Genomic DNA, 24,113 nt, shown 5'->3' on the forward strand with positions numbered 1-24,113 from the left:
TCAGTTTTTTCAAGACATATCTTTATTTCAGGGTGGAGTGTCGGTGTGTAGGGCCGCCTGTGTAGTTTATCAGAATGCTTTTGCTCAGGTTTTGGCACTTGGTTGGGGGTGGGGGTGGTGGACCCCTCGTAAATTCAATATTCAGTAAGGCAGTAACTGAAATTAGACCAACAGGCTGCAGAGGCTGCAGAGTCGCGGTGGCGTTACCACAGGAAGGATGCTGATTTTCTTCCTGGAAAGAGAAAGATCAGATACCAATGGTCTGCCATAAACATAACTGTGATTAATACATAAATTTTATTTCTCCTATTTACATGGGTTGATCTTGAAGAAGATACTACCTGTGCCTACAAAGCGAACCGGGCTTATGTTCTCTTGAGTATTGATGTCAAAGCTATTTTCAACATGTATTAAAAAATCTCTAACCTAATGTCACTACAAAACACTTTTTACTGGTTTGTATGTCAAGGAAGTTGCTTTTACAAAGACCGTGGAGAGACGCCTGTCGAGTAGGAGAATAGCTGCAAAAGGCTTCGGAGCATGTATTTGTTAGATCCAGCCATTAGTGCTGGGATCTCGCTCCGTGTTTAAATCTCAATTGTTTTCCACTAGCTAGCTGGCACAGCCTATTATTTCAGTCAAAACTTTGCAGGATCAGATCCCCTTTTCCTGCTTTAGTGTCATTTACTTCAATGGAATGAAGTCAATCCTTATTCTGATCTTGTTACACAAAATAGACTCCTCATTTTCTGGCATAAAGATCCTCAAATCCCCATAAAGTGGGATTCCAAATCCAAACTATAACCTCAGTATTTTCTGCAACTGTGTTATATTCACGGTAGTCTTCTGGTCCCATCTTAAAAAAAAAAAAAAGTATATATCTCCTAGGTTTAAAGGTCAAGTGAATTTCCGATTACTATCTCCAAAACAGAAAAGCATTCTTTTATCAAAATGAGTGTATTCATATAAAAATACTTGCTATCTTATGACAGTGTAATTGGTAAAGAGTGGCTAAGTAGCTCAGCTGATCATGGGACCGAAGCAACAGGTAATAGTGCATCTGATCCTAGTTTGTTGTGTGACAAAATACTTTCATTTGCATGCTCAAACAAATTAAAGAATTTGATGCCATGCTATTACTGAAATTTAATTGCTGATGGACACTGTCTTTCTGACAGTTCTCACCTTCATTTCTCTAGATCAGATAATACTTGTATGTGCCTATTGTTTGTAGAAAGAGAATACTGTGAGAGTGAATTAGGAAACATATCTAAGATGCTTGTAAGATACAAAGATTACAACCGTTATTTTCCTGAATGAGTGAAAATAGCTATGTATTGTATTGATTTATGCAGCTTGTGCTGTGACAGCATCTAGGTCCAGATTCTGAAGACAGGCAACCAATTGCCAAGCAGCATAATGAAATATCTTCAAAGACACATTCAGAGACTGTGATTTTACATATTCTAAATCCAAGTCGTTATTTAAGGTTTGTTTTAACCTTCCTAAAGTAAAATTTTACTGAACGGGCAGATTCACTCTTAAGTGATCCATGTTGCTAATAGGTGTACAGCCCATGAAAAATCAGTGCTCCTTTTCCAAGTATCCAAGAAATTAAGCTGCCAAGCAATGTGGGACAGGTACCTTTGTACATGTTAGTTGTCACTTTGTGCTATTTAAAGAACCCTAAGGAGTTGTAGACATCATTTACCTCGTTAAGTAGGGTTTACAAGTACTTGGTGTCACTGTCATGGTGTGAAAAACCTGAAGCATAGTGTTTGGTCTAGTCCAGTGTCTTCTGCTCAAATGTCATCTGCTGCTTGATGAGATTTTAGTATAATCACCATTAACAATTTAGGATAATTTACTAAACTTTATGAGTATTTAATACACATTTAATTTCATGTCTGGGTATAACTTTACAATTTATTCCTATTTATGTCTTTCAGTGTCCTTACTGGAACAATGTCAGTATATGTGCTCATTTTGTAGTAGTTGACAGTGATGCAGGTTAGGAAAAAAGAGGACTCCCAACTAGCAGACAAGGTTCCTTCTGTTACTCCATTTCTTTGCTGCCTTTCTAAAGCGCAAAATAAAAACATGCTGTTTCCCTGCTTGCTTGGAGAAGCCATGGATGCATATATCAATTAAACAATTTAAAAATATATGTAATTTAAAGAGCAGTGAGTCCCCTAATTGAGGAATTAACAAACTTGCTTACTTGTCCTCCTCAGTGTGGAAAGGACACAGGCTGCATTTTTGGGTCAACCTAGAATAACCTAGAATTTTGTTGTTGTTGTTATGATAGTGTTTACTTTTAAACAGCCCTGTATTACCATCCGCATAGTAAAAATTATGTGAGTTCTGTGGTATTTCAATGCTTTTGTTTTCCAGTTTGGCCTTGATTTTCTGATTTGAAAAGTGAACCAATTCACGCCTCCTGGAGGTCCATCTACTGCCATTTCCCATTATCTGGTGGCACACTCATTCTCACCAGGGAAGTTCATCAACCTTTGCTGTGACCTTCCCTGAGTAAAGCTCTTTTTTTTTCTGTCAGGCTTTTCATGTCACTTTCCAGCTGCCTGTCCCCCTGTGTCACAGACAAACACACACAGAGATGCATGAGTCAGAAATTTTACAACCCATTCATGATCCTTGATTTATGTTGGTGCTGTATTCCTGCTGTCCTCCCTCTGAAGTGATGCAAGGCTGGGAGCGCGTGAGATTAGCAAACAAGGGCAGAAGGAGAGGTCAGCAATGCGCTATGGGTCAGGCAGCTGTTGCAAAAAGGCTAGAGCAGCTGGCAGCTAAGACAGCTGCTGGTTAGGAAGAGAATGGCCACTGAATTTAACATTACTTAATTAAGAGAGTGCCTTAGCTCATGTTCCCCCTCCTCACTTGGCTTCTGTACATTGCACTAGTGGGGGTTGGGCAATCACACTTTCCCAGTGAAGCTCTTGGGTATAGTAGCTGTCTTCTCTTCAGGCTCATTGAAGACACAATTAAATGCTTCTTTGTTTAGTGATAGCTGACATAATGCAAAAATACCACCCAGGAGCTAGAGCACAAGGAAATGTGCACTATTATGGCTTGGCCAGATGGTGCAGGCACTTACTGAGTTTCTTGTACCAAATGCAACGGTTAATGTAGGTTGCATGTGTCTGTATGTGCACATAAAAAAGAAATTGCAAAACCATCACAAATGCACACGAAGACAAATGTCTCAAAGACGGCCACAGAAAAATAGGTAGCATGATCATAAAAAATAAGAGTGAAAGAGAGCCCTTGTAGGAAACAGTACCCACAAGAAAAGACAAACCTGCGGTCAAAGCAAACTAGTCTTACTATGGACAGAGAAAAAGACTTTATAAACATCCTTTGTAAATGAACAGAGTTGCCTTAAAGAAATACGTGTCTCCATTTTTCCTCTTTAAAAAATATGACGTGGGATTTTAAAGTCAGTCATGTTCTGTAAGTCAAAAGAAGTTGCAATGTATTTCAAGTCCCTGCATCACTTATTCCTTCTGTTGGTGGAGGTACAAACCAAACTACTGAAAGGCCCACTACAGCCACAGTTCAGGGTGGAGCAGCCTTACTTAAAACTGATTCCAAGCGTGCTTTCTGTATTGTGGTGAAAAGGAAGATCATGCATAATCTTTTGCTTTGTTTTGCTTTTGTTCAAGCTGCACTGCCGCTTGCAGCATACGTATTAATAGAGTAGATCAAAATTTCTGCTATGATTTAGGAGTGGTTCTCTCTGGATTCAATAACACTCTTCTGGTATCAAGAATCTTAAAATTTTCCAGCATATGCATGTGAAACTGGTTGTTTATCATGAGCCAAGAACAGCGGGAAACAAGCTGCATCTTTTTAAGCAAAACAGTATTTTTTAGAAAGTGTCCCTATTTAATAAGTTGCAAGCTTTCAAGAGAGAATCCACTTCTTGTAAAATGTGAAAGAATCCATGAATGTGTCTTGAGGTGATAAAAATATTTTTTCTTTATTATGGAAACACAATGAAAGTAATGGAGTGAAGTTCTGGCATGATTAATTCAATGGGAATGTTACTGATATCAACAGGGATTTCACCCAATTTTTGTCATCAAATCAAGGCCATAAAAGAAGGAGGCTTAAAGTAAAATACAGTATTTTGTTTCCACTTTAGATATCACAGACAACACTGAGACATTAAAGTTCAGGTTTCAAAATCAAACAAAGATGATCAGATTTTTAATCACATGAAACACAGTGGTTCCAAAACTGTTATATCACTGGTGTGAATGATCTGCTGCATTTCCACTCCCATCAATGAGATACAGGTGTGCAGATCAATTAGCGCTTGTACTTGCACACCCCTGACTTTGATATCACACTTCGCACAGTGAAACAGATGTTCCTAACAACTACTTGAATTCACACTGAAAACTGATAGAGCCCTAAAGTGTGTGATGATTACTGAAGATGAGATATTCAACTCATCTTTACTTCAGACCCTTATGGGTTTTTTTGCTATAACTTCAAAAGATGTGAAATTTCTGGATGTATCTATGATACCTCTTTGCCCTCTGTCTTAATTTTACTTTTGGTTTGAAGATATATCACTTGCAAGGCAGCCATACCACTTCTGAGGATCTTGTTTCTGCATGTCAGTGACTCAAAGAAAAAACTACAGTAGCTCATAATCCTCTCATTGCTATTATAAATTGTTGGGTAACTTCTGATGTCATCTTTAGAGGCTTTCTGCCCCTGTAACTCAACAAATCAAAGAAAAACATGTACAAAATCATAACACATGCTTACTTCCTATTTGCATGGTAATAAGGTAGGCCATGTTCTGTATTATTTTCATCTATCTTATTCAACACTGTTAGTAAGCGTACCTGTCTTATAGGGGACTTTATGCATAAGAAAAAATAAACAGCCAAATGCTGTATGACGTCCAGTATAATTTGGTGGTTAACACTCATTTACAGTTCTTCTCAGTAAAATGACATTCAAAGCTACAAAATGTAGGTCTGTACACTTGGTGTGCTGAGAATAAAAGTACAAAGTTAAATGCAGAAGAAGCTGAAGATAAAATGATCAGAGAGGAAGAGGATTCTGGATGGATTATCTATATTTATGTTAAGAGACTTAAAGGCAGGATTAAAACAGGCAAAGAATGTGTGTGGTTGCCAAACAAGTAGAATGGAATATCTGATCCATCTGGCAGCATATTAGGCAAATAAATAGGAAGGCTTATTAATTCCTACATTTGCATTAAAAAGTATGTGAAGAACCACTAGGAAACAAGTTCTATAAAACAGATCAAATGAAGAGTACATCACTGGACAAAAAAATAATGCTGTGCATGTATTGATGCACTTCATGAATGTACAAATAGATTATGTTCTTATTTTGCCACCGTAACATGGCTTAACATTATGCAACATAGGGAGAAATATTTTCTTTCTTAATTTTTGTTTTATCAGTGAGGATATGTCCCAATTATTTTATTTTGAAAACTTTTACAGTATTTATTTTATAAAACAGTATTGTAAAAGGTTAAGAACTTAAATATATTTCTGTTGTGTTTTCCTTTAGAGACATCAGGTGGCAGATAAAAACATTACTTAATTGAACCCTCTGCCTTTGTTAAACAGAAATCAAATCATAACACCAACATGAATTCCATGGCAGAAAAAATACTGCAGAAAATATACTGTTCCAATACATTTTCATTATAAACAATGGCCATTCAGCAATCTACAACCAAATACAGTAGAAGGCTGCTTTATTCCTTCTCCTAGTAGTAAAGAAACAACAAATACCGTGCCCTGCACCACCCTGTTGGCTTGGAGACCGTGGCCTGTCTGGAATCCTATAAAAATCCTGAAATCCTGAGATGAAGCCATTAGCCCGAGTAGCACAAGCCCTTCCCAGTACTTTTTCTGCTGGCATAGTCTGTCTGTGGATGTGGATTTGCTTGCATCTCTATAAACATTCTTCCAGTAACATTCTCACAGTACCACAGGCCCCCCGTAGGAGTTAACTGAGCCAGGCAACATTTTAGTCAGTGTTGGCCAGATTTCAGAGTCACAAGAAGTTCACCTCCCCTTAAAACCATTTAGGTTTTGGAAAAGCTGTTCTTGAAATCAAATCCAGTTAACAAAGTTATTAGAGATCAGATAATATCTGTATAGGCTAACATGTCAAGCCTAAAGAGGGAGATTTTAGAGGAGTACAAATGATAACTGACTTGTTCTATAACTAACCAACCTAATATTGGGTCTGGTTTACTAATAGTGAAATGCTAAGGAGGATCAAGTTCATCAGCAAGGGCAGAAAATACAGCAGGAACAGGAGACTTCGTTACTTCCATATGGGTTGTGCAAACGTTACACCTAGGTGTAATGCAGAGACTGACTTTTTAGACATTTTCGGCATCTTTTCCATGGAACAGCTTGTTAGAAAGCCCACAAGAAGACAGCTTTTGGCTTCACCCTGAGTAGCATTCAGGATCTGATTTGAAATCTCGTATTTGAAAAGCCATTCTGTGACAACTGCCTTAACATACTGTAATGCAGTATCATTACAGGAGCAGCAGCAGCCAAAACATTCAGCAGATTTGTCCTCAGTTTCAAAAAGAGGAACTATACGAGAGTTTGTTAAAAAAAGTAACTTCAAAAGTGCAGCTGAATTAAATTCCTAGAGGCAGAAAGGAAGCTATTTTAAAGACGCACATTTTAGAAACTTAATGTCTGTATGAACTTGGATTATTAAGAAAGGCTTGAGAATGGGAAAAAGGGAGACAGCACAGGTGAACCACAGGCTAAAGGAGGATATTCGAAACAAGAAGCTTTCTTTAAAAAAAGATGAAGTAATACTGAAATGAAAAAAATAGAAACAAAACACATATCTCTGTAGATTAAAAGTAAGAAAACTGTTAGATTGGGTCCCCTTGCAAGGAATCAAAGCTAATAATAAATCTTTCTTCGGTCCTTAGGAACAGGAAGCCTTCCAGAAGTCTGCTGGACTAATTGATAACCATGGTATTAACAGGAGTTCTCAAAGAAAACAAGGCCGTTGCAGAGAAGTTAATGAACTATTTGAGTCAGTGTTCACCAGTGGATATCCTGGAAGTGGAAGGGATTTTGAAGAGAGAATGGATGAAATTGATAAAAATGAACAGTAAGAAACCACTTGGACCAGATGGAAATTGCTAACAGGTATGTGTGTAACTACAGTTTTTAAAATGTGCCAATACCTGGTGTCTGCAGGATAGAAAATGGGATGTCAGTCTTTAAAAAGTTCCATGGAAGAAAGGGAAGTCTGCTTGCTTTCCCTTGCAAATCAGTAGAAACTATGGTGGGCAATACAACTAGTGGACATCTGGACAAATATGACCTACTTGGAAGAGTCAGCATGACTTGTAGAGGGAGATTCTGCCTTATGAATGTACTGAATTCTCTGAAGAGTCAACCTACGTGTGGAGAAAAAGTGGCTTATACAGTCTGTGTTGCATTTCCAAGGAGTAACTCATCTGCTTCGGGCAGATAAGGGAATGCATACCTGCCTGAAGCATTTGGAATATTTATCTCCAGTGACATGTTTCTTTCTCCCCTAAACAGCTGTTTCTCTCACCTCTTCCCAACAGCTTCCTTACCTTCCTGGTTCCCTTAAAACTTAGTGCTGAATAAGGTTCATCTCAATCCCTCCATTACCTCCTTTTAACTTCCTCTGTTCTCAGGAACGTAACTTCTTACTTCCTTTCTGTCATGAGATGAGCAATACTGTCCTGACCCTGCAAAGTGATTTCAAATAAGAGAGTTTTAAAGAGTAGATTTTTAGGAGTTGAAAGCATTTTAACCACTATAATTACAAACCCTCTGTTCCTCATGCTGCATCTCCATTTCTAGGTCACCCTGAAGAGGGGATACTGCATGGACATGCAGGAATGAACCTGGTCTCACAGCCTGAAAACATCCTGCTTGCTAGCAAACTCTTTAGCAGGTAAAGCAGAACGGATGCTTGCAGAGACCCTACCAGACTTTCTGTGACAGGAACATTTCAAAGGAAAATGAAATGCCTGTTTCTGGAGGCTCACAGGAATTCAGCGCCGCTACAGCCTTTTCTCATGGAACCAACTTAGAGCTCAAACTTACTGTTATCCCTCTTGTACTGCTGTATTTCTGCGGTTCATCTGATCAGGTGTCATTTTTGCTCATGAATAGCAGTCTAAAGTATCAGCTCTGCTGCACTGCTTAAAGATACCATTTCTTAAAATAGCTCCATTTAACTTTCAGACCCTTTTTGTAAATTAGGAGTGCTGTGGCAATTCAGATATCCTTTACAGCCTTCCAGTCTTCTGTGGAACCATCAAAAATTTCAGCTGTGGTAGGTCTCATTTTGTGCTTTACCCTGCTATTTGCACACAGCAAAGCAATAGTTTTCTTCCATAGTGGCTGGAATAAATTTCTCAGAACTTATAATTCATTTATTTGGGGGCCAGTGTCTGGGGAAAACGTAGCTGCTGCAAACCCTGTAGTTATTATGGTCAGAAATAGAATTCTAACTGGTGGTGGAAAGAGCGAGAGCGCCAAAACTGGAGAAAAACATCAGCAATGTTAAGGCCTCTTGGTTTTCAAATAGCAGCCCTTTTTTTAAAAAAAGCAATCTGTCTTTTCCTCTCTTTGAGAGGGCTCTACCTTTCAGGATTCTGTATTTTGAGATGTTACGTTCCCAACAAACAGGAACAGGCATGATTGCTCTCCGAGGGTCACAGCTTTTTAGTAAACTAGAGTTGTGTACTGACACGCAAATGCTGAATGTAAGCCTGCCTCTACTTTCAGACACATCCTGACCAAACGAAGAAGAGACATCCACATGGTAGTTCATGTGCAGACATGACAGCAGAAAAAGCCCACAATGGGCCATGGCCCACCAAGTGGTGGACATTTGGCTAGAAGACAGCGTGCCCAGGTGAGCCTCACAGTGCCTGAAAGTACCAGATGGGCTTAAGAATACTGTGTCCCATGTGCTGAGGAGGGAGCTGACAGCGTCTGGAGCTGTCCCTAGGAGATGTGGTGCCCATGCGGACCTTGTACACAAGGGTCCTTAGAGCCAAGTACAATTCTTCACACTCCAAACGAGTATCTGTTTGGGGAGTCTGTTGTGCACCAGATGAGATGTGCCCGACAGCTGAGGATTTCTGTGCCTCATTTGCCAACAACCAAAGCAAGCACTGGGGTGGTAGTGCTGTACGCCTGTGCCTGGCCGGGTTGTGCTTCTGTGTCTGGAAGGGGCCTGTGTGAACGGTACCTTTTCTGGCTCCCTGTGGGACAAGAGGGAAGCTGGGGCATGAGCCAAGAGGCATCTGCAACACACTTCGACCCAGCCCCTGATGTAGGTGATCGAACCAGGTGTCCAGGGCTTGGCAGTTTCCTCGTTCAAAGCTTCAGCACCCTTAACGTCAAACCTGTGTAATCCTTCCTTGGCTGGGGAGTGCTTCTTCCTTCCCCTCTCCCACACACCTCTGACGGCTCTACTGCCAGGCCTGGGAAGTGGGACACGGTGGCTGAGAGTAGCACGGGTTTCCACGTCTGCATCCTTTAACGAGGAAAAGGTGCTAGATGGGCTGGGTCAGCCTCTGTTGACAGCAGCCTTCCTGCAAGGCTGAGGAAGCGAGGGGAAGAGATGGGAAGTGCAGCTCCTTTTCCCCATACCCTGTGTGCTCCCATTTCCCCGCACAGGGAAGGCGTTCCCAGCTCCCGGCTTCACCCACTGCTGTCCCACACCCCCCACGGGGAGCCCGGCCATGCCCAGCCGCAGCCACCCGCCGGGTCTCGGCTTCGGGGAGCCTCGGGTCCCGCCGCCCGTTTGTGCCCGGGGAGCCGCCGCCACCGGCCGTGTACTAGCGCGGCGGCCCCGCGCAGTCAGACGCGGAACCGGCACAAGATCCGACTGAGATGAAACAAAGCGCGTGACTGAAATCACGAGACCCACCCGCAGCGAGCGGCAGCGGTGCCGTTACGGCTCCCCCCAGGGACACGGCGGGCAGCCAGAGCCGCCTCCGCTGCGATCAAACCGACCGAGCCGGGCCAGCGCACAGAGCAAGACGGGTCAACAACGGCAACACGAGGCGGCGGGCTCCAGGCGCACGCTCACATGTGCCCCGCGCGGCGCCGAGCCCCGCCCCCTCCGGCCCGCCTCTTCCTGGTCACGTGACGGCGCCGGCAGCACCTCCTCTTCGAGGCGTCACCGGCGCTCGGCGACTACAGCTCCCGGCAGCCTCCGCGCCCCGCCTGGGACCCGGTGGCTGGCGCCTCCCCTCCCCCTTCCCAAACGGCCGCCGGGCTCACGTGACCGCCGGGCGGCCAACCGGGTTTGAACCTGGGTTTGTTACCCGCCCTCTTCCCTCCCGCAGCGCTTCTGCGATCAGATCGATCTAAGATGGCGACGGTGGAACCGGTGAGTGTTTCATTCCCTTCTCCCGCCCGCCTTTCTTGCTCTTTCCTCACCCTGTCGCCGCTGCCGCCTCCTCCTCCTCGGGCTGTGGCCCTCCTGGTGGCGGTGGGCGCCTGGCCGGACGGGGGGCGGATGGGTGCTGGGGCGCGGGCAGCGAGGCGAGATGAGGCCGGCGAGGAGCGCACGCACGCAGGGGGACGGAGCGGGGGGAGGGGGAGCAGGAGGCGCCGGCCGGAGCGGGGGGGAGGGGCGGGCGGCCGCCTGAGGGCCGGGCTGGCGTCGCCGTGGGGGGCCCTGGGCCGGGCCGGCGGCGGACCCGGGCGGGCGGGAGGGAGCGAGGCCTGCGGGCCGGCGGCGCTGGCTGCCGCGCGGCGCCCATTGTGTCGCGCCCCGCCCGCGGCCCCGTTGCTCGGCCCGACCTGGCCGCCCCCGCGGCGCTGCGGCGGGCGGGGGGACGGCGGGGCCGGAAGGTGCGGCGAGGAGGAGCAGCCCCGAGCGGCGGCGGCCCGGCCCGGCTGCCCGGCGGGAGGCTCTTCGCCGCGCTTGGCGCATGTGGTGCGGTGGGGGTGGCCATGTTGCTTTCCGCTTGGGGGGGCCGGTGGGTTTGACTTGCCGGTCACCGAAGGGGCGGCTCTTCCTCGCCGGCCGGCGAGCGCCCTCCTGGTAGGCGGGGAGCGGCGGAGGCGTAGCGCCGGGCGGACGCGGCGCCCGGGAGCCCGCGGCGGGGCAGGCGGCGCGGGGCCGCTGACCCGCGTTGAGGAGCTGTGCGCTGCCAGGTGCGCCGCTCGGGGCTTCGGCAGCCGAAAGAAGAGAACACTGTGACTGGTAAGACGCGCGGCCCGTTGCGAACGAAGTTGGTGTTTATCGGTTGTGTCATCTTTCTGGATCACAATGGTATTTTTTTATTAAGGCTTTTTTATAGTTTTCATTATAATGAACTACTGTTTTCCCCGTTATTAAGTTATGTTCAGGATATTATCTTCTATTTTATAAACACCATCCCAGCCTGCGCTTCCATAAAATAAATGAAGCAGCTGGAAGTGGTCTGAGTGTAATTCTTATACTGATCCTGTGCGCTTGTGTATCTTGAGGAGTGGACAGCAGAAGACCGTCTATTAGGGTTTCAGGAAAATGAGAAGCTTAAGGAAGGCTAGCTTCTTGCTGCTGCTAAATTACTGTGAATAAATAGCCAATGCATACTTTGCAGGGGCTTTGTAACATTTAGGCAGAAAGTGTTTAAGTTGGAAAATCACCTTGCTGTTTTTAAATAAAGATTAATTTTACTCTTTTGTGTAAGGGACACAATCATCCTATTAGCATTTTCTTCCATGAACAATTTACCACCACCACCTTTATTAAAAGGAAGGGATAGAAAGATGTCAGCATTTATAAATTGCTTGACTAGCAATTCTAAACATGAGGAATGTCAGTTGTTAAGACAGTAAGCTGGATCACCAGCAGCACCCTTCCAGTGTTCTTGTGCCACAGTGTTAATGCTTGCTTTCCCATCCAGAAGCTGATCTTTCTGAGCTGTAGCCAGCATAGCTGAAGATGAGTTTCCTGTCAGCTCAGTGCTTTGTAATGACTGTGGAGCTTAACAGTATAATTTGTAATACTGATGGCCATTGGCAATTGAAATTACTCTAAAGGTATGGGTTTGTGGCTTTCTTAGCTATGGTGCTGGCATGAGCCTGTTTCTGCACTATTCTCTCCATTGTTCTGGCTGTGTGTTAAGCTAGCTGTGGGCCTAGTTTAGCCAAAAATAAATAATTGATTTTGCCATGCTGTTTCCCAGCGATATTGGTTTTGCACATTCAGTTCACCCATGCAGTGACAAACAGTTGTGCTGAGCCAGTAAACGTGGTGATAGGGCAACACTCACAACAGTTTTAAGTAATGCTGTTGAATGTTCTACCATAGATGAAGTATGTTTGACTTCAGGAAACAAGTGTCAGCTATGCTTGCTTATTTTCAGATTTAATTACATAAAAGGACAATAAACAAAAATTTTATTAGGTGACTCGCACTTCTCCTACCTAAGCTTAGTTACACTTGTGTAGTGACTAAAGGCATAGACATTTAATGTTGCAGAAATACTACATGATTTTCAACGGAACAATTAAATTGTATGTGTGGTTAGGGATTGGAGTACCTCTTGATCTTAGAGAAGTCTTTCTGTTGCTGACCTTCAAAATCTGTATCTAGGTTGTGATCTGTGATGCTTCCCAAGTGTGAAAATGTGTGTCAGGAAATGCAAAATGTGACTGAATATGTTTTGTTTGGGTTTTTTTGGTTTTTTTCAAATGTGGGCTCATACTGAAATCAGAGTACTTCCATGCTCTCAAACATAATGTGCATTTTAAGTCTTGTTAAGAGGGTGAAAAAATCACTTTTGAAACTCTTCAAGAATTTTGAAACTTGAGTTTAGAGTACTGTGAAGAGTCCCATGGAAGTTGCTGAGAAAAGCAAGACTATTCTAAGTAAATACAGACCTGTTGTACAGTGGTTTACTTCCCCACTGCAGGGAAAACTTAGTCTGCAATACTGACAGGTTAAAATTCTCAGTTTTTCTTGTGCTACCCAGATTGTGTTAAGACTATTCTAGATTAATTTGTTGTTCTCAGTTTTTCTTGTGCTACCCAGATTGTGTTAAGACTATTCTAGATTAATTTGTTGAGTATACAGAAGTGTGACCTGTTAGTATGCTCATATTACACCCTATGAGGGTTAAATGTGGTCAGATAACACTATGCAAAAATCCCCAAAGTCAACAACAAAACCAACAGTAATGCTTTAGTAAACATTAGTTTACCAAAGATGACTTTAAAATGTGGCTACACAAAGTCTGTAACTCCTAGGTGCCTGTTAATCATGTGGAAGTAACTTTATATGTGAGCATCTGATCCCTCCATCATTCAAATTGGAAATAGGCATCATAGTTTGGGGGTTTTTTGGGGGGGGGGCGGGGGGGGTTGCTTCATGAAAGTTGTTACACTTGAGCAAATGCAATTTTTGTGAAATTAACTCCATTTTAAGATGCATGGGTGAAACTTCAGTTACGTATGGCTTGAAAAATGCTTGTTTAAACATCTAATCATCAGTAGGTAGAACTCAAAACTTTAAATGAAACAGTGGTGTTATCTCAAGGGGTTACAACTGTAGTGAAATTCTGGAAAGTTAAAAATGCCTCTGGAAAGGTATTTCTTTTGTATTATTTACAGACAGCATGTATATTAAGCACAGGCCCTGTACAACTTTAGACTTACTCTTACTGCTAGGTGTTTCTGTGGTAATAAGTGACCTGCTATGGTTGAAATCGGTATAGTATTAAGCTGTAGTATTGTGAACACAGTTGCTTGCTCATTGCATATTTCTGAAATGATACAGGATAAATGTATCATGCATGCTGTTTGATAATTGAGAATGTCTGTCATAAACTTGCAAATTGTAAATTAAGTTTCTGACTGAATACAAAGTTTTCTCTAAGAAGAGGAAGATGTTGGACAACGCGTAATTTTTAACATTGCTTTCAGAAAAATGTTTTCCTCAAAGTTTACATTTCACATAGCATATAAAATTTCAAGCTTCTCCCAAGGTAATGCATAAAAATAGCATATGAGACTGAATTGTTTCATTTACTGATACTGCCTGCAGGTGTGGAGCTGCATGGGAAATTTTGATGAGAAAATGTAACCCTTTTGGCAGCTTGGTAAAGATAAGCATGAATTTTGAGGGGATAGAGGGGAGAAATCAAATGAGGGATGTTGGTAGAGAGCCTGCATTGTGAAAGAAATACAGATACTTTTCTAAAGTGAATTAATGTGACTCTTCATCGTAATACAAATAAATAAAATACAAAATAAATACAAATTTATTTTTTGCTTTTGAAATATTCTACAGTCAAGGTTACACATAAGTTTCAAGACTATTTTTAACGTAGAGACTTAAAGCAGTCACTCATTTCTTAGTCCTAACACCTCAGAGCTGCATATCAGATCATCACTTGGTTTTCTTACAGTGCACAATGTTAGCTCATTGGGTGGGCTTAAGTCCTTATTTTTATTGTCCAGCACATAGCTCTTGATTTTGTGCCTTGTGAACTGTTACCCTAACTGTAGTGTAGCAGCAACTACCTGCAAGAAGCATAAGGATCAGCAGATAGTTGGCATGCTTTTTCCCTAGACGTCTGATTACTGGGATATGCAGTTTTCTCATTCTTTTGGAAACACCAAACAAGAAGGTGGACACTCTCAAATGTAGCTTACTTTGGTTTAACACAAGAAAACTTTGGAAGCCTCTTCCACTAATTAATCCTATTAACTTTCACCAAGAATGCATAATGGTGTTAAGTTGCGTCCTTTTGGGACATAAATGTTGTGTGCTGTGGACTGGACTTCCTAAACAACTTCAGTAGGCAATGTGGTCTGGGCAGCACCTGAAAACACTCAGAGAAACCTGGTCAAGCTAGTTGTTCTCTTCAATAGACAAACCAGATTAAGCAGTTTTTACTCTAAGTGCTATTTGTTTCCTGTCCTGGTGATACACTCACACACCTTCCTTTGATATGTTGGTTGTTATGTGCTGTGGAGAAAGAATAAATAACACCAATTAAATCTGCAAGTGTCAGAATCCAAGTAACGTGCAGATATGCACAGTCATTAAGTGCTGAGTAGGCAAATGTTTCATGGACTTCAGCAAGCTGATTCCTACATCAAAAACCATGTGGGTAGTGAATAAATGTCACTTTAATTATGTGCTGTCTTTGTGTATGAGGAGTAGGATTGGTCATACGAAGCGTTCCAGTTTATCTGGTAATACTACTCTATTTTATTACATCCATTTTAAAAGCAACAAGCCCAGCAGTGACTTAGTTTAATAGTAGATGCAAAGTCAATTTTAGGTTTAAGAATGCATTAGTTACGAGCAATAGTAAAGTATTATGAAGGATTTTAAATTTAGTAGTCTAGAAACTGTTGGTGGAGACAGTCTGACTTTAGCAAGTAATAGTGTTGAAATTGCAAGGTTTCAAGGTATGAATTGGTAAAATATGGACAATAAACTTTAATTCATGTTGCATTTATAGAATCTTAAAACCTGCGTGCTTGTGTTTGGGGTAGGATTTGAGTAACTGCGAAGAGGTTGGATATGAGAAATGGAGTTTGAATACCAATTAGTGAACTTACATACTTTGCATTTGACTAATAATGAAGAGTGCTTTGGTATACAGATACTTTAGGTTAGTGGTCAGACTAGTGGGATAATGTGGAAGGAAATGGGAGCTGATATGATTAACCAGCCAAAAATGAAAACTGTCCTTTTTCTGTTTTCCTTGACAGCAGTGGGAAATAAAAGGTGGTGAAAACAAGCTGCTTTAGGCTTCTGTCTGAGACCAGCCAGAAAACTGTTCTTCCAACTTAACAGCTTTTTCCAGATTTGTTCTGGTGTGTACAGCTGTACCTGTCCTTGATGGGCAGCCTTGTGCTGAAAAAAAACTCTTCTGGCTGGGTTAGTTTTTGAGGGCAGTGGCGTAATCCTGGGTCAAGATCATCATTAGCTGGGCCTTGGAGGTGAGTTGTCATGTCCTGTTTTGGACAGGAGCTTGAAATAATAGTTAGTCTGAGTTTCATTAATGCTAGGTAGCTTCCAAAATATCTTAAGGGCTTTGTTGTTGTGGTGACTTAACTAAAATGTTTGTGCCGAGTCAGTTGTCTCCCATTTGTCCAGATACCGGCTTTCATGTAGTTGTGTGAAGGGTGACTGTTGGTTTACTGGGCAGGTGTTGAGGCTCACTGTGTTTTTTCTTTCAGTTATCTGAAGGTGCTACCTTAATCCTTTCTGATGTTGTCTTGTATTAGAAGTTATGAAATGGCATTGTCCTGCATGTGCTGAATAGTTTTGTATTGATTCTTCCAGTTTATATAGTTGTGATACTTCTGGAAGACTGACCAGGGAGACCTCTTTATATATTAAAAATTATTTGCTGAGCAAACATGAATGAGATTCTCAACTGAAATTATTTTTGGAAGATACTCTGCATTCATTAAGAGTGAGTCTTTGATGTAAAAATCTTTAGGGTAATAGTATTTGTACATCATTGTAAATACTAGGTGTCACAACTGTGGAGTATTGTGAATGAAAGCAAACTTTATCACAAAACCTAGCACTTAATTTATTTCCAAAATATGAAGGCTTTTCTTGTATGCTTGTTGTATTTGCATATGTAATATTTCTAACTCTTCTAGTTAGAAACCCCTGAGGGGGAAATGCTTAAACTGTAGTTGTCTGTACTTGGCTTTCTGTAGTATAATACAAATGATAACTGGGAAGTAGTACTGAAATGCTTCTTGAGCCCTTTGTGCATTGACCCTTTTAATTTGTTCTCTGGAGTTCTTGTATGTGATTAAAGGGGAAGATGTATATTTGATACTGTCAAAAAAAACCCCAGGGCTAACACTAGAAATTTTAGTCTAGATAGAATTTGAAGCACTTCTGAAGCACTGAGTATCTGTTTAGCTTTTTAGTGTTTCACTGAAGGAGATGCATCAGATTGTTCACCTGTGCTTCTGTGGTTTTGTCAGTGTTGTTCCCCATTAAGAAATCTTCAGAAACCATTTAGTTTTATTAAGAGGCAGGAAATTGTGCTACCTGCCCCCTGTACTGTATAAATCAAAGTACTAGCCTAGTTGTTGCTGGCCATTAGGCCTTCACATTTCAGTCTTTTTAACTGTGAACCTGGGAATGTATGAAAGCATTCCTTGAATGTGATGTAAATGAGCTTTTGAATGGAGATTTTATCTAGGTGAGTTGTTAAATTAAGGCATACTTAATTATTTTGAAGCATAAAGGTGTAGCTTCTTTGAAGTAAAACATAATGTGCTTAATAATGCTAAATGTATTGATAATGAAAATTAAAATCCCTATTAAGACAGATCTGTAGGTGTTATCAGGAGTTTGACAGCTGGGACTGTGAAGGTTAAACAGTGTTTATGTTATAAAGTGGAATGGATTTGAAGTGGTAGCAGCTTTGGTGAGGATAAACTGAGCAACATGGAAGTCTGGAGTCAACTGTTCCATTAATTAGCTGACTTACCATTACTTAATCCACCCTTAACACTGCTTTGTTCTCTTCAGACAACAAAATTTAGTTTTTAAGTACTAGTTCTGTATTGCCCCATTTAGGAATGCCTATAGAGTCTTTGGGTCTGCTGTAGTTAGTATTTGTTTATATCACTATAGTACTTTTTCTTTCACTGGGTCAGCTGTACAGGCGTTTTTTGTGTTGGTTGTAGGGAATAAGCTAAAGTCCTCGTTCCCTGTCTCTAATATTCTAGCATGGATTGCAGATTAGAGAGTGGTGGTGGTAACTGGTGGGGACACTTGGCCTCACAATCGAGCTTTGTGCTCCCTGGTTTGAAGGAATGGCATTAGGATTTCAAACCTGACACAGGGTCATTTTGAACTGAATGACAAGACCAAGGGGGTTTGTATGCAAAGGGAATATATTATGCCACTTCATTGTGTTTAAGTATATTTGACATCTCTAGCACTGTCTCCAGACCGATTCCAAGTATTTTTTCAAATCTCTAATCTGTGGTAAATGTGTAACTACGTTTATTGCAGTTTGAAATTTGAGAACTGATATGTGTTAAAATTCTGCTGTTTGATGCCTAAAGCTTTGGTAGTAGTCATGTTGCGGATGCAAAGATACTAGTTACTGCTTTAGTTTCTAGCTGCTTGTGACAGCTGATTTCAGACCTGAGAGCTGTAGGCATGTCTTCTACTTGTAATAACAGATTAAAAAAACCCAACACAAACAAAAAAAACCCAGGGCCTGTACATCTGTTTCCAATCATGCTTTGTTAGAAAATGTTAAAAAATAATTTCACTTTTCTAACTGATTTTGGAAACTAATTTGTAGATGTGCATATTCTGGATAACATAGCATATTGTGTATTTCTGAAATAACTCAGAACTGTTTCGGAGTAAGACAAGTATGTTAAGTAAACCATTCTGGAAATACGACACAGGAAGCAAATCACTGAAGAGCAGAATACGAGTTCCTGCAGTTACTATTTATTGTAGGACCTGTTCAGATGTTGAAGAATAAAGGGATGCAGTTTGTGCCTCTGTAATGTCATTGGGCCCCTAATCCAGGATGAATTAGAGGAACTCTTAGCTTCAGTCTTTAAGTTACTTCAGAGAGCTAAATCACTTCAATAAAAATGGAAAAGGAATGTATTAATAACTCCTTTCTTCAAACAGGAAACCACTCCCAACCCTCAGCCTTCAGAAGAGGAGAAAACTGAGCCAGCACCTAGTCAGGAGGTTGCCAGCCCTGAACAGTATATTAAGCATCCACTACAAAACAGGTAAATAGTACTGAAGCAAGATTATAATTTTGCAAAGATAAAAATGCCTGTGGCTTTACAAAAGCTCTTGTTTACCTTAAGTTTTCTAGCAGCATTTTGAGAGTTCTCAGATGTTTTGAAGATTTTTGCAGTGAGGTTGCAGAGGAAGTAGAATCTGATCCTGTTCTAATTTAGAGGCTTTTTTTATGGAGTGTTGAGTGGTGTTATAAAAGATGAAAATATTTGCGCAAATTTTCATAATGCAGCCAGGTAATTGGAAAGAGCATGGCTTTGCGTTTGATTGGAGGCAAGCAGAGCTTTTACTGCTTTTGTCTGGTGTGTTTTAAGAGACTGATGTGAGATGTTGCTGCCAAGCAGAACTGGAACTCTGCCTTGTCCTTTGGGCAATTGAGTGCCAGTGGTAAAAACTTCTTATTCTTATTTCTTACCACAGTCTTACTCCTTCATATCTTACCTTTGTTTTTTTTCCTCTCCTATTTGGAACTGAAAGTAGTAGAAGCTGTGTTCATCAGCCAAAGAGCTCATTAGACTTGATCATGTGAGTGGCTGGTGTCTCGGGTAATACTGTTTTCATTATCTGTAGGAAGCACAGCAGAAGAAATGCTGTAAAGTGCACATGCACACATTTGTACCAGTGTGTCACTAAGGAAGACTTGTAGGACACTGGCATTTTCTTGTTTAACAAGAAAAACATGGAGCAGTAGTCAAAAGTATAGTTAAGTCAAGTTATCGAAAAATCAAAGCCCTTTTAACTGTTCGGTGTGTGAAAACAAGTATGTCTTAAAAGCTTTTTACTGAGCTGTGGAGATAATGGGTACTTAACAAGAAGCTTCGTGCTTGAAAACCTGAACTTGAAGTACTTTCCCGCACTAAAGATATTATAAGCTTACAGCTGAATTCCTTTAAATGTGCACAAAAGTTACCCCAGCAGCATACATATACTTTGAAAAGAGCTGCTAGGAAGTAATTTTCTTCAGCTGAGGTGGAGTGCTCCATACTTAATGTTGCTAAGTAGGTGCTGCCTTAAAGTGAACCTTTTGTTGTCTTTCAACTTCCTTCCTCTTTTTCATGTAATCAGTTTGATTAAATGGATGCTAACACTCTTTTACAAGTGGTAGTGGGACTATTTCTGGAAAATCGTAAACTTTCAAAACAAGGTTTGAAATGTCAGGAAAGGTCTCAGAACAACAGATTGACACCTGGTGACTTAAGGTACTCTACTGCGAGAAGATAAATCTACCCTAGTGCTAACCTAGTGAGTTCAACACTACTGAAACTATCAAATGAAAAATAAGCCTTTTTGGTTAAATGCATCATCAGGTATCCTGTTCCAGCATTTTAAACGATGATTTTTAGATCCAGAAAGAGCATCTTTGTGTGGAAAAGTTCAGTTTATATGTCTTGAGATTTGGACTCAGCAGAGATGATGAAGAAAATTGGATAGGACATTTTTCAGTTAGTCTTGTCTCTCTATACATGCAGGTCTAAAAACTTCAAATAGTTAAAGTTGGTGGTATTTAAGATCGTTGCCATTAATAAGCTTAATTTAAAAGTTTCCTTTTTAAAATTTATGCCGTCCTAGTGAGTGCTTGGGAGACTTTCATGTCATACATAGCTTATTGTAATTAGCTTTTGTAATCTTCATAAGGAAATTACTGGAAAGAGAGCTGTGCTCCTAGTTTGAATAGTTGATGTTGTTTTAGACTATAATCAGTTATTTGAGGTAGGAGATGGCAGTTCAGCAGTGGCAGCAGGAAGGAACATTGAGGCTTAGAGGTTTAGAGTCTTAGAAATGTTCCAAAGCTATTTAAAATATTTACTTAAATGGGTTGATCAAATCTGCCACGATTCCTTTAATGGAAACACAAATATTGTTCATCTGCAGAGAGTTTGAGAACTGAGTTTTTCTTGTAGCTTATTGATGAAAATTGACTTCCATGCTACATTATTAAGGTTTAAAATTAGTTTAGATATAACAATATAAATAATGTATTACATTTTTAATATAAGTTTAATTTCTAGATGCTATTACTCAATTTTGTTTTCCTTTTTAGATGGGCACTGTGGTTTTTTAAAAATGACAAGAGCAAAACTTGGCAAGCAAATCTTCGTCTTATCTCGAAGTTTGATACTGTTGAAGATTTTTGGGCGTAAGTAAAGGTTTTTCAATCTGGGTAATAATCCTGGCATATGTTGGCAAAGCTTATGCCAAAGTAAACATACTCCATTAACTGTAACTTTTTGGGTATAGTATGAAATGTTTGCAAAATTGAAGGTGATGTCTACCCCATTCTTCAGAATGTGGTAGAATGTAACCTTTGAAGAAAAGGTGATTGGAGGAGCTCTTCACACTTTAAATGCACACTGTCTTGCCGTTAACACTCCAATGCTGCTTATAGTTATATGTACATGACATACATGTAGAAAACTATTTGTGCAGTAGCTATCTCTTGGTAATGCAAATTTGTAAATTCTTGTAGCCAACTAATTGTCATTCCTCAGTCCCAAATTTTGCTGGTTGACTAAATTCTCAGACAGCTGGCTTACTTCAGATGTTCAAGAATGCCTGAATTTGGAGCATAGTACTTGGGAGATTGATGCAGATTAATGACATTCTTGAAAGAAGTTCATTAGAGGTTACATAAGAACTAACTTCATTCTAAATTGAAGGTATCCAAAAGCAGCTAGGCTCAAAGAGCAATAACAAAGCATTTGAAGGTAGGCCTGCGCTTCCCAAACACTTGATTCAGTCAAATGCAAGTGGCTTACTTGAAAGATTTTTTTTTTTTGCCTGCCATAATGATGGAACATGGAGAAAATGAAAGTGGCCTGAAATTGAGGGTGAAAAAAATGCATTATATATTTCATCTTAGTATTTCATGCTACATTGAGTGGTAGCGTTCTTAAGGTTTTTGTTGCATACCTTCTTCTGGATGTGATCGGTAAGGGAGAGATGGTGTCTTAGCAGAATAATGAGACCCATCAGTGACCCACTAGCAACAGAGAAGAAATAAAGGTGCTGAAAATGTTGAACAAGTAATTTATCAGTGCAGTCATCAGAGAGAGGGGAATAGGATTCTGTGCTTGTAACCAGCTTTCCCATTCTACTATGGGGGTGACGGTTGAGTGAGCAGTAGTTTGCAGTCTTGGAGTATGCGATGGGCAGCTAAATTGTTTGATGCTCACTGCTGAACTTCATTAAGGGTAAGTTTTTTGAGCTCCTATAACCAAGATAGTCTGGGTAATTAAAAGAAGCACTTAATCTAGATGTCTGCAGTGAAGGTAAAATCAAGCAATTGAGAAGTTAAGCCTCCATTGTGGTTGGAGTGGGAAGCAGGTGTGGTGTTCTGGGGAGAAAATTTTAAGGTAAACTCAAAAGGAGGGAAACTGGTAAATCTGTAACTGGCTTTGTAAATTCCTATGCCTGACTTGTAATTGTTAGAACGCTGCAGTAATTCATTTCCTTTTTGGTGGTGGACCATGCCTGAATGTTGGTTGGTCTTGGCCGGCAGGTTACTGTGGTGTGTGCAGGCCTTTTTCTGAAGTCTGACCTTCACAATGCAGGGTGGGGAGGAAATCTGTCCTCTTGCTAGAGAAGGAGACTCCTTTAGTTGTTTGGGTTTTTTTCTCTAAACTGCGTAGTTGTGGATTTAATTCAGAGCATGTATTTTGTACTTTAAGTTGTTTGTTCTTGCCTTTTGAGTTCATTTCAATTACCAGGCCTACAGTCTTAGTCCCTAGAATATTGTGTTAAATAGCAAAGTCAAGTATTCCTCCTAAAACCTCTCTCTGCAGAGAGAGTAGCCTTAAAAATATAAACAATTAACCATATTCCATGTATATGTACAGAATACACATGCACGCAACATGAACACACATGAAAGTTGAAGTGAGTTACATTTCTAATAACTTTTAGAACTACGTTTAAAAGCAGCACTGGTATAGGAACCCAGCAAGCGTTCATAAACCAGTTTCCATTCTATTTCTTTAAGCCCCAAATATCTTAAAGCTAATGCTTTTATACTGCTGAAAAAAAGGTAAGAAATAGGGTTGCTTCTAAAGTAATGTTAGTTTTTGAAAAAAATTTTTGTATTCTGTTCGGTCATACATCTTAAATTCTTTAAGAATTGTGTGCCTTAAAATAATGCTTAGTTTTTAATCCTGCTTTTTTCCCTTCAATAGTTTATACAACCATATCCAGCTCTCTAGTAATTTAATGCCTGGTTGTGACTACTCGCTCTTTAAGGTATGCTTGCTAACCTTTTTTCTTCAGTTGTGAATGTTGATGGATGGTTTCCTGACTAAGCAAGACACAGTCCAAAAATTTCACTTTGGATGTTTAGTAATATGGTTGGGAATATCTTAAAGATGTTAATATTTTAGAAAGTCCCAAACACATGCCTTCTAAAAATCAGGCTGTCACTAGTTCTGAAAATGCAAGTCCTTGCTTTACACACTTCACAGACAGTATGTTTTCATCTGTTACTGTTTGTCTTCATTCTGTTCGAGATGTTTGTGCTAATAATTAACTGTTAATAATGTTTATAATGAGAGATTTTCCAGCTGTGTCATTTGGTGTCATGTGAAATGAGAAAATGTCCAAGTTCTGTGGGAGACTGCAATGTTTGCCAGTATTCTTTGAACACTGCTAGCCAGATGCAGCAGCTCTTATAATTAATTTTTACACCACCAGTTAAATGCTGTATTACTTGGGTGCAATCTTCTGTTTCATACATAACACTGACACTTAAAGCATGCTGAGGAAGTGTTCAGACTAGCAAATAAGAAATGCCAATGAGAAAGTGTACGTGAAATCCTGCCTCAGCTGGAGTGGAGATCTGAACCAGAGCTCTAAATTAAATCGTAGCCTTTCCAAAGTGCTTATAACATACAGCTTCCTTTCTGGATTCAGATATCTAAATAATCCCCTGAGTGCTGGTGCCTGGTTCTTCCTCTGCTTACAAAACAGAGCTGCTGGCTGGGAGTTCTCGGTAAACTTTACATAGTTTGTAAACCCCAGCAGCTTTGGGTACTAAAGAGATGGCAATACTTTGGTTTGGGAAGGTAACTATCTTAGGTGACTGAGAAAACTTACTAGTAAAATTTTTAGAAGCTGTAGGCCCTTCAGAGGTAAGGGTATCTATGGATCATGCTTGTATTTTTTTGCATGAATTTTAATTTTTCGTATCCTGTGTTTGCTTCAGCAATAATTTAATTAAATGCATGAAACAGGTACAGAATTGGTAACTGTTGCAGGCTTCTGAGCAATCTCTAGCTGTAGTCCTTCAATTCTGACCT

The 24,113-nt window shown here is 40.7% G+C and overlaps 1 protein-coding gene and 2 long non-coding RNA genes across 3 annotated transcripts in view; 1 reads left to right on the forward strand and 2 right to left on the reverse strand.

The window, feature by feature from the left end:
* LOC114010816 (uncharacterized) lies at positions 1-11,271 on the reverse strand. Its single transcript, XR_008746035.1, has 4 exons — positions 10,500-11,271; positions 7,704-7,783; positions 1,712-1,819; positions 1-232 (listed from the first exon to the last, which is right to left on the reverse strand). It is a non-coding gene; the product is annotated as an uncharacterized LOC114010816 (long non-coding RNA).
* EIF4E (eukaryotic translation initiation factor 4E) overlaps positions 10,311-24,113 on the forward strand; it is a 20,329-nt gene continuing 6,526 nt past the window's right edge. Inside the window, exons 1-4 of the mRNA XM_005232532.4 lie at positions 10,311-10,449; positions 18,709-18,815; positions 20,870-20,965; positions 22,998-23,061. Coding sequence (XP_005232589.1) covers positions 10,432-10,449; positions 18,709-18,815; positions 20,870-20,965; positions 22,998-23,061 — 285 coding nt within the window. The 5' untranslated portion in view covers positions 10,311-10,431. The remainder of the gene's footprint in view (positions 10,450-18,708; positions 18,816-20,869; positions 20,966-22,997; positions 23,062-24,113) is intronic.
* The window catches only part of LOC114010815 (uncharacterized), a 42,136-nt gene continuing 36,846 nt past the window's right edge, over positions 18,824-24,113 (reverse strand). Inside the window, exon 3 of the long non-coding RNA XR_003552476.2 lies at positions 18,824-19,392. This is a non-coding gene — a long non-coding RNA (uncharacterized LOC114010815). The remainder of the gene's footprint in view (positions 19,393-24,113) is intronic.

This window comes from Falco peregrinus, chromosome 2 (assembly GCF_023634155.1).
Source record: "Falco peregrinus isolate bFalPer1 chromosome 2, bFalPer1.pri, whole genome shotgun sequence".
NCBI classification, from domain to species: Eukaryota; Metazoa; Chordata; class Aves; order Falconiformes; family Falconidae; genus Falco; species Falco peregrinus.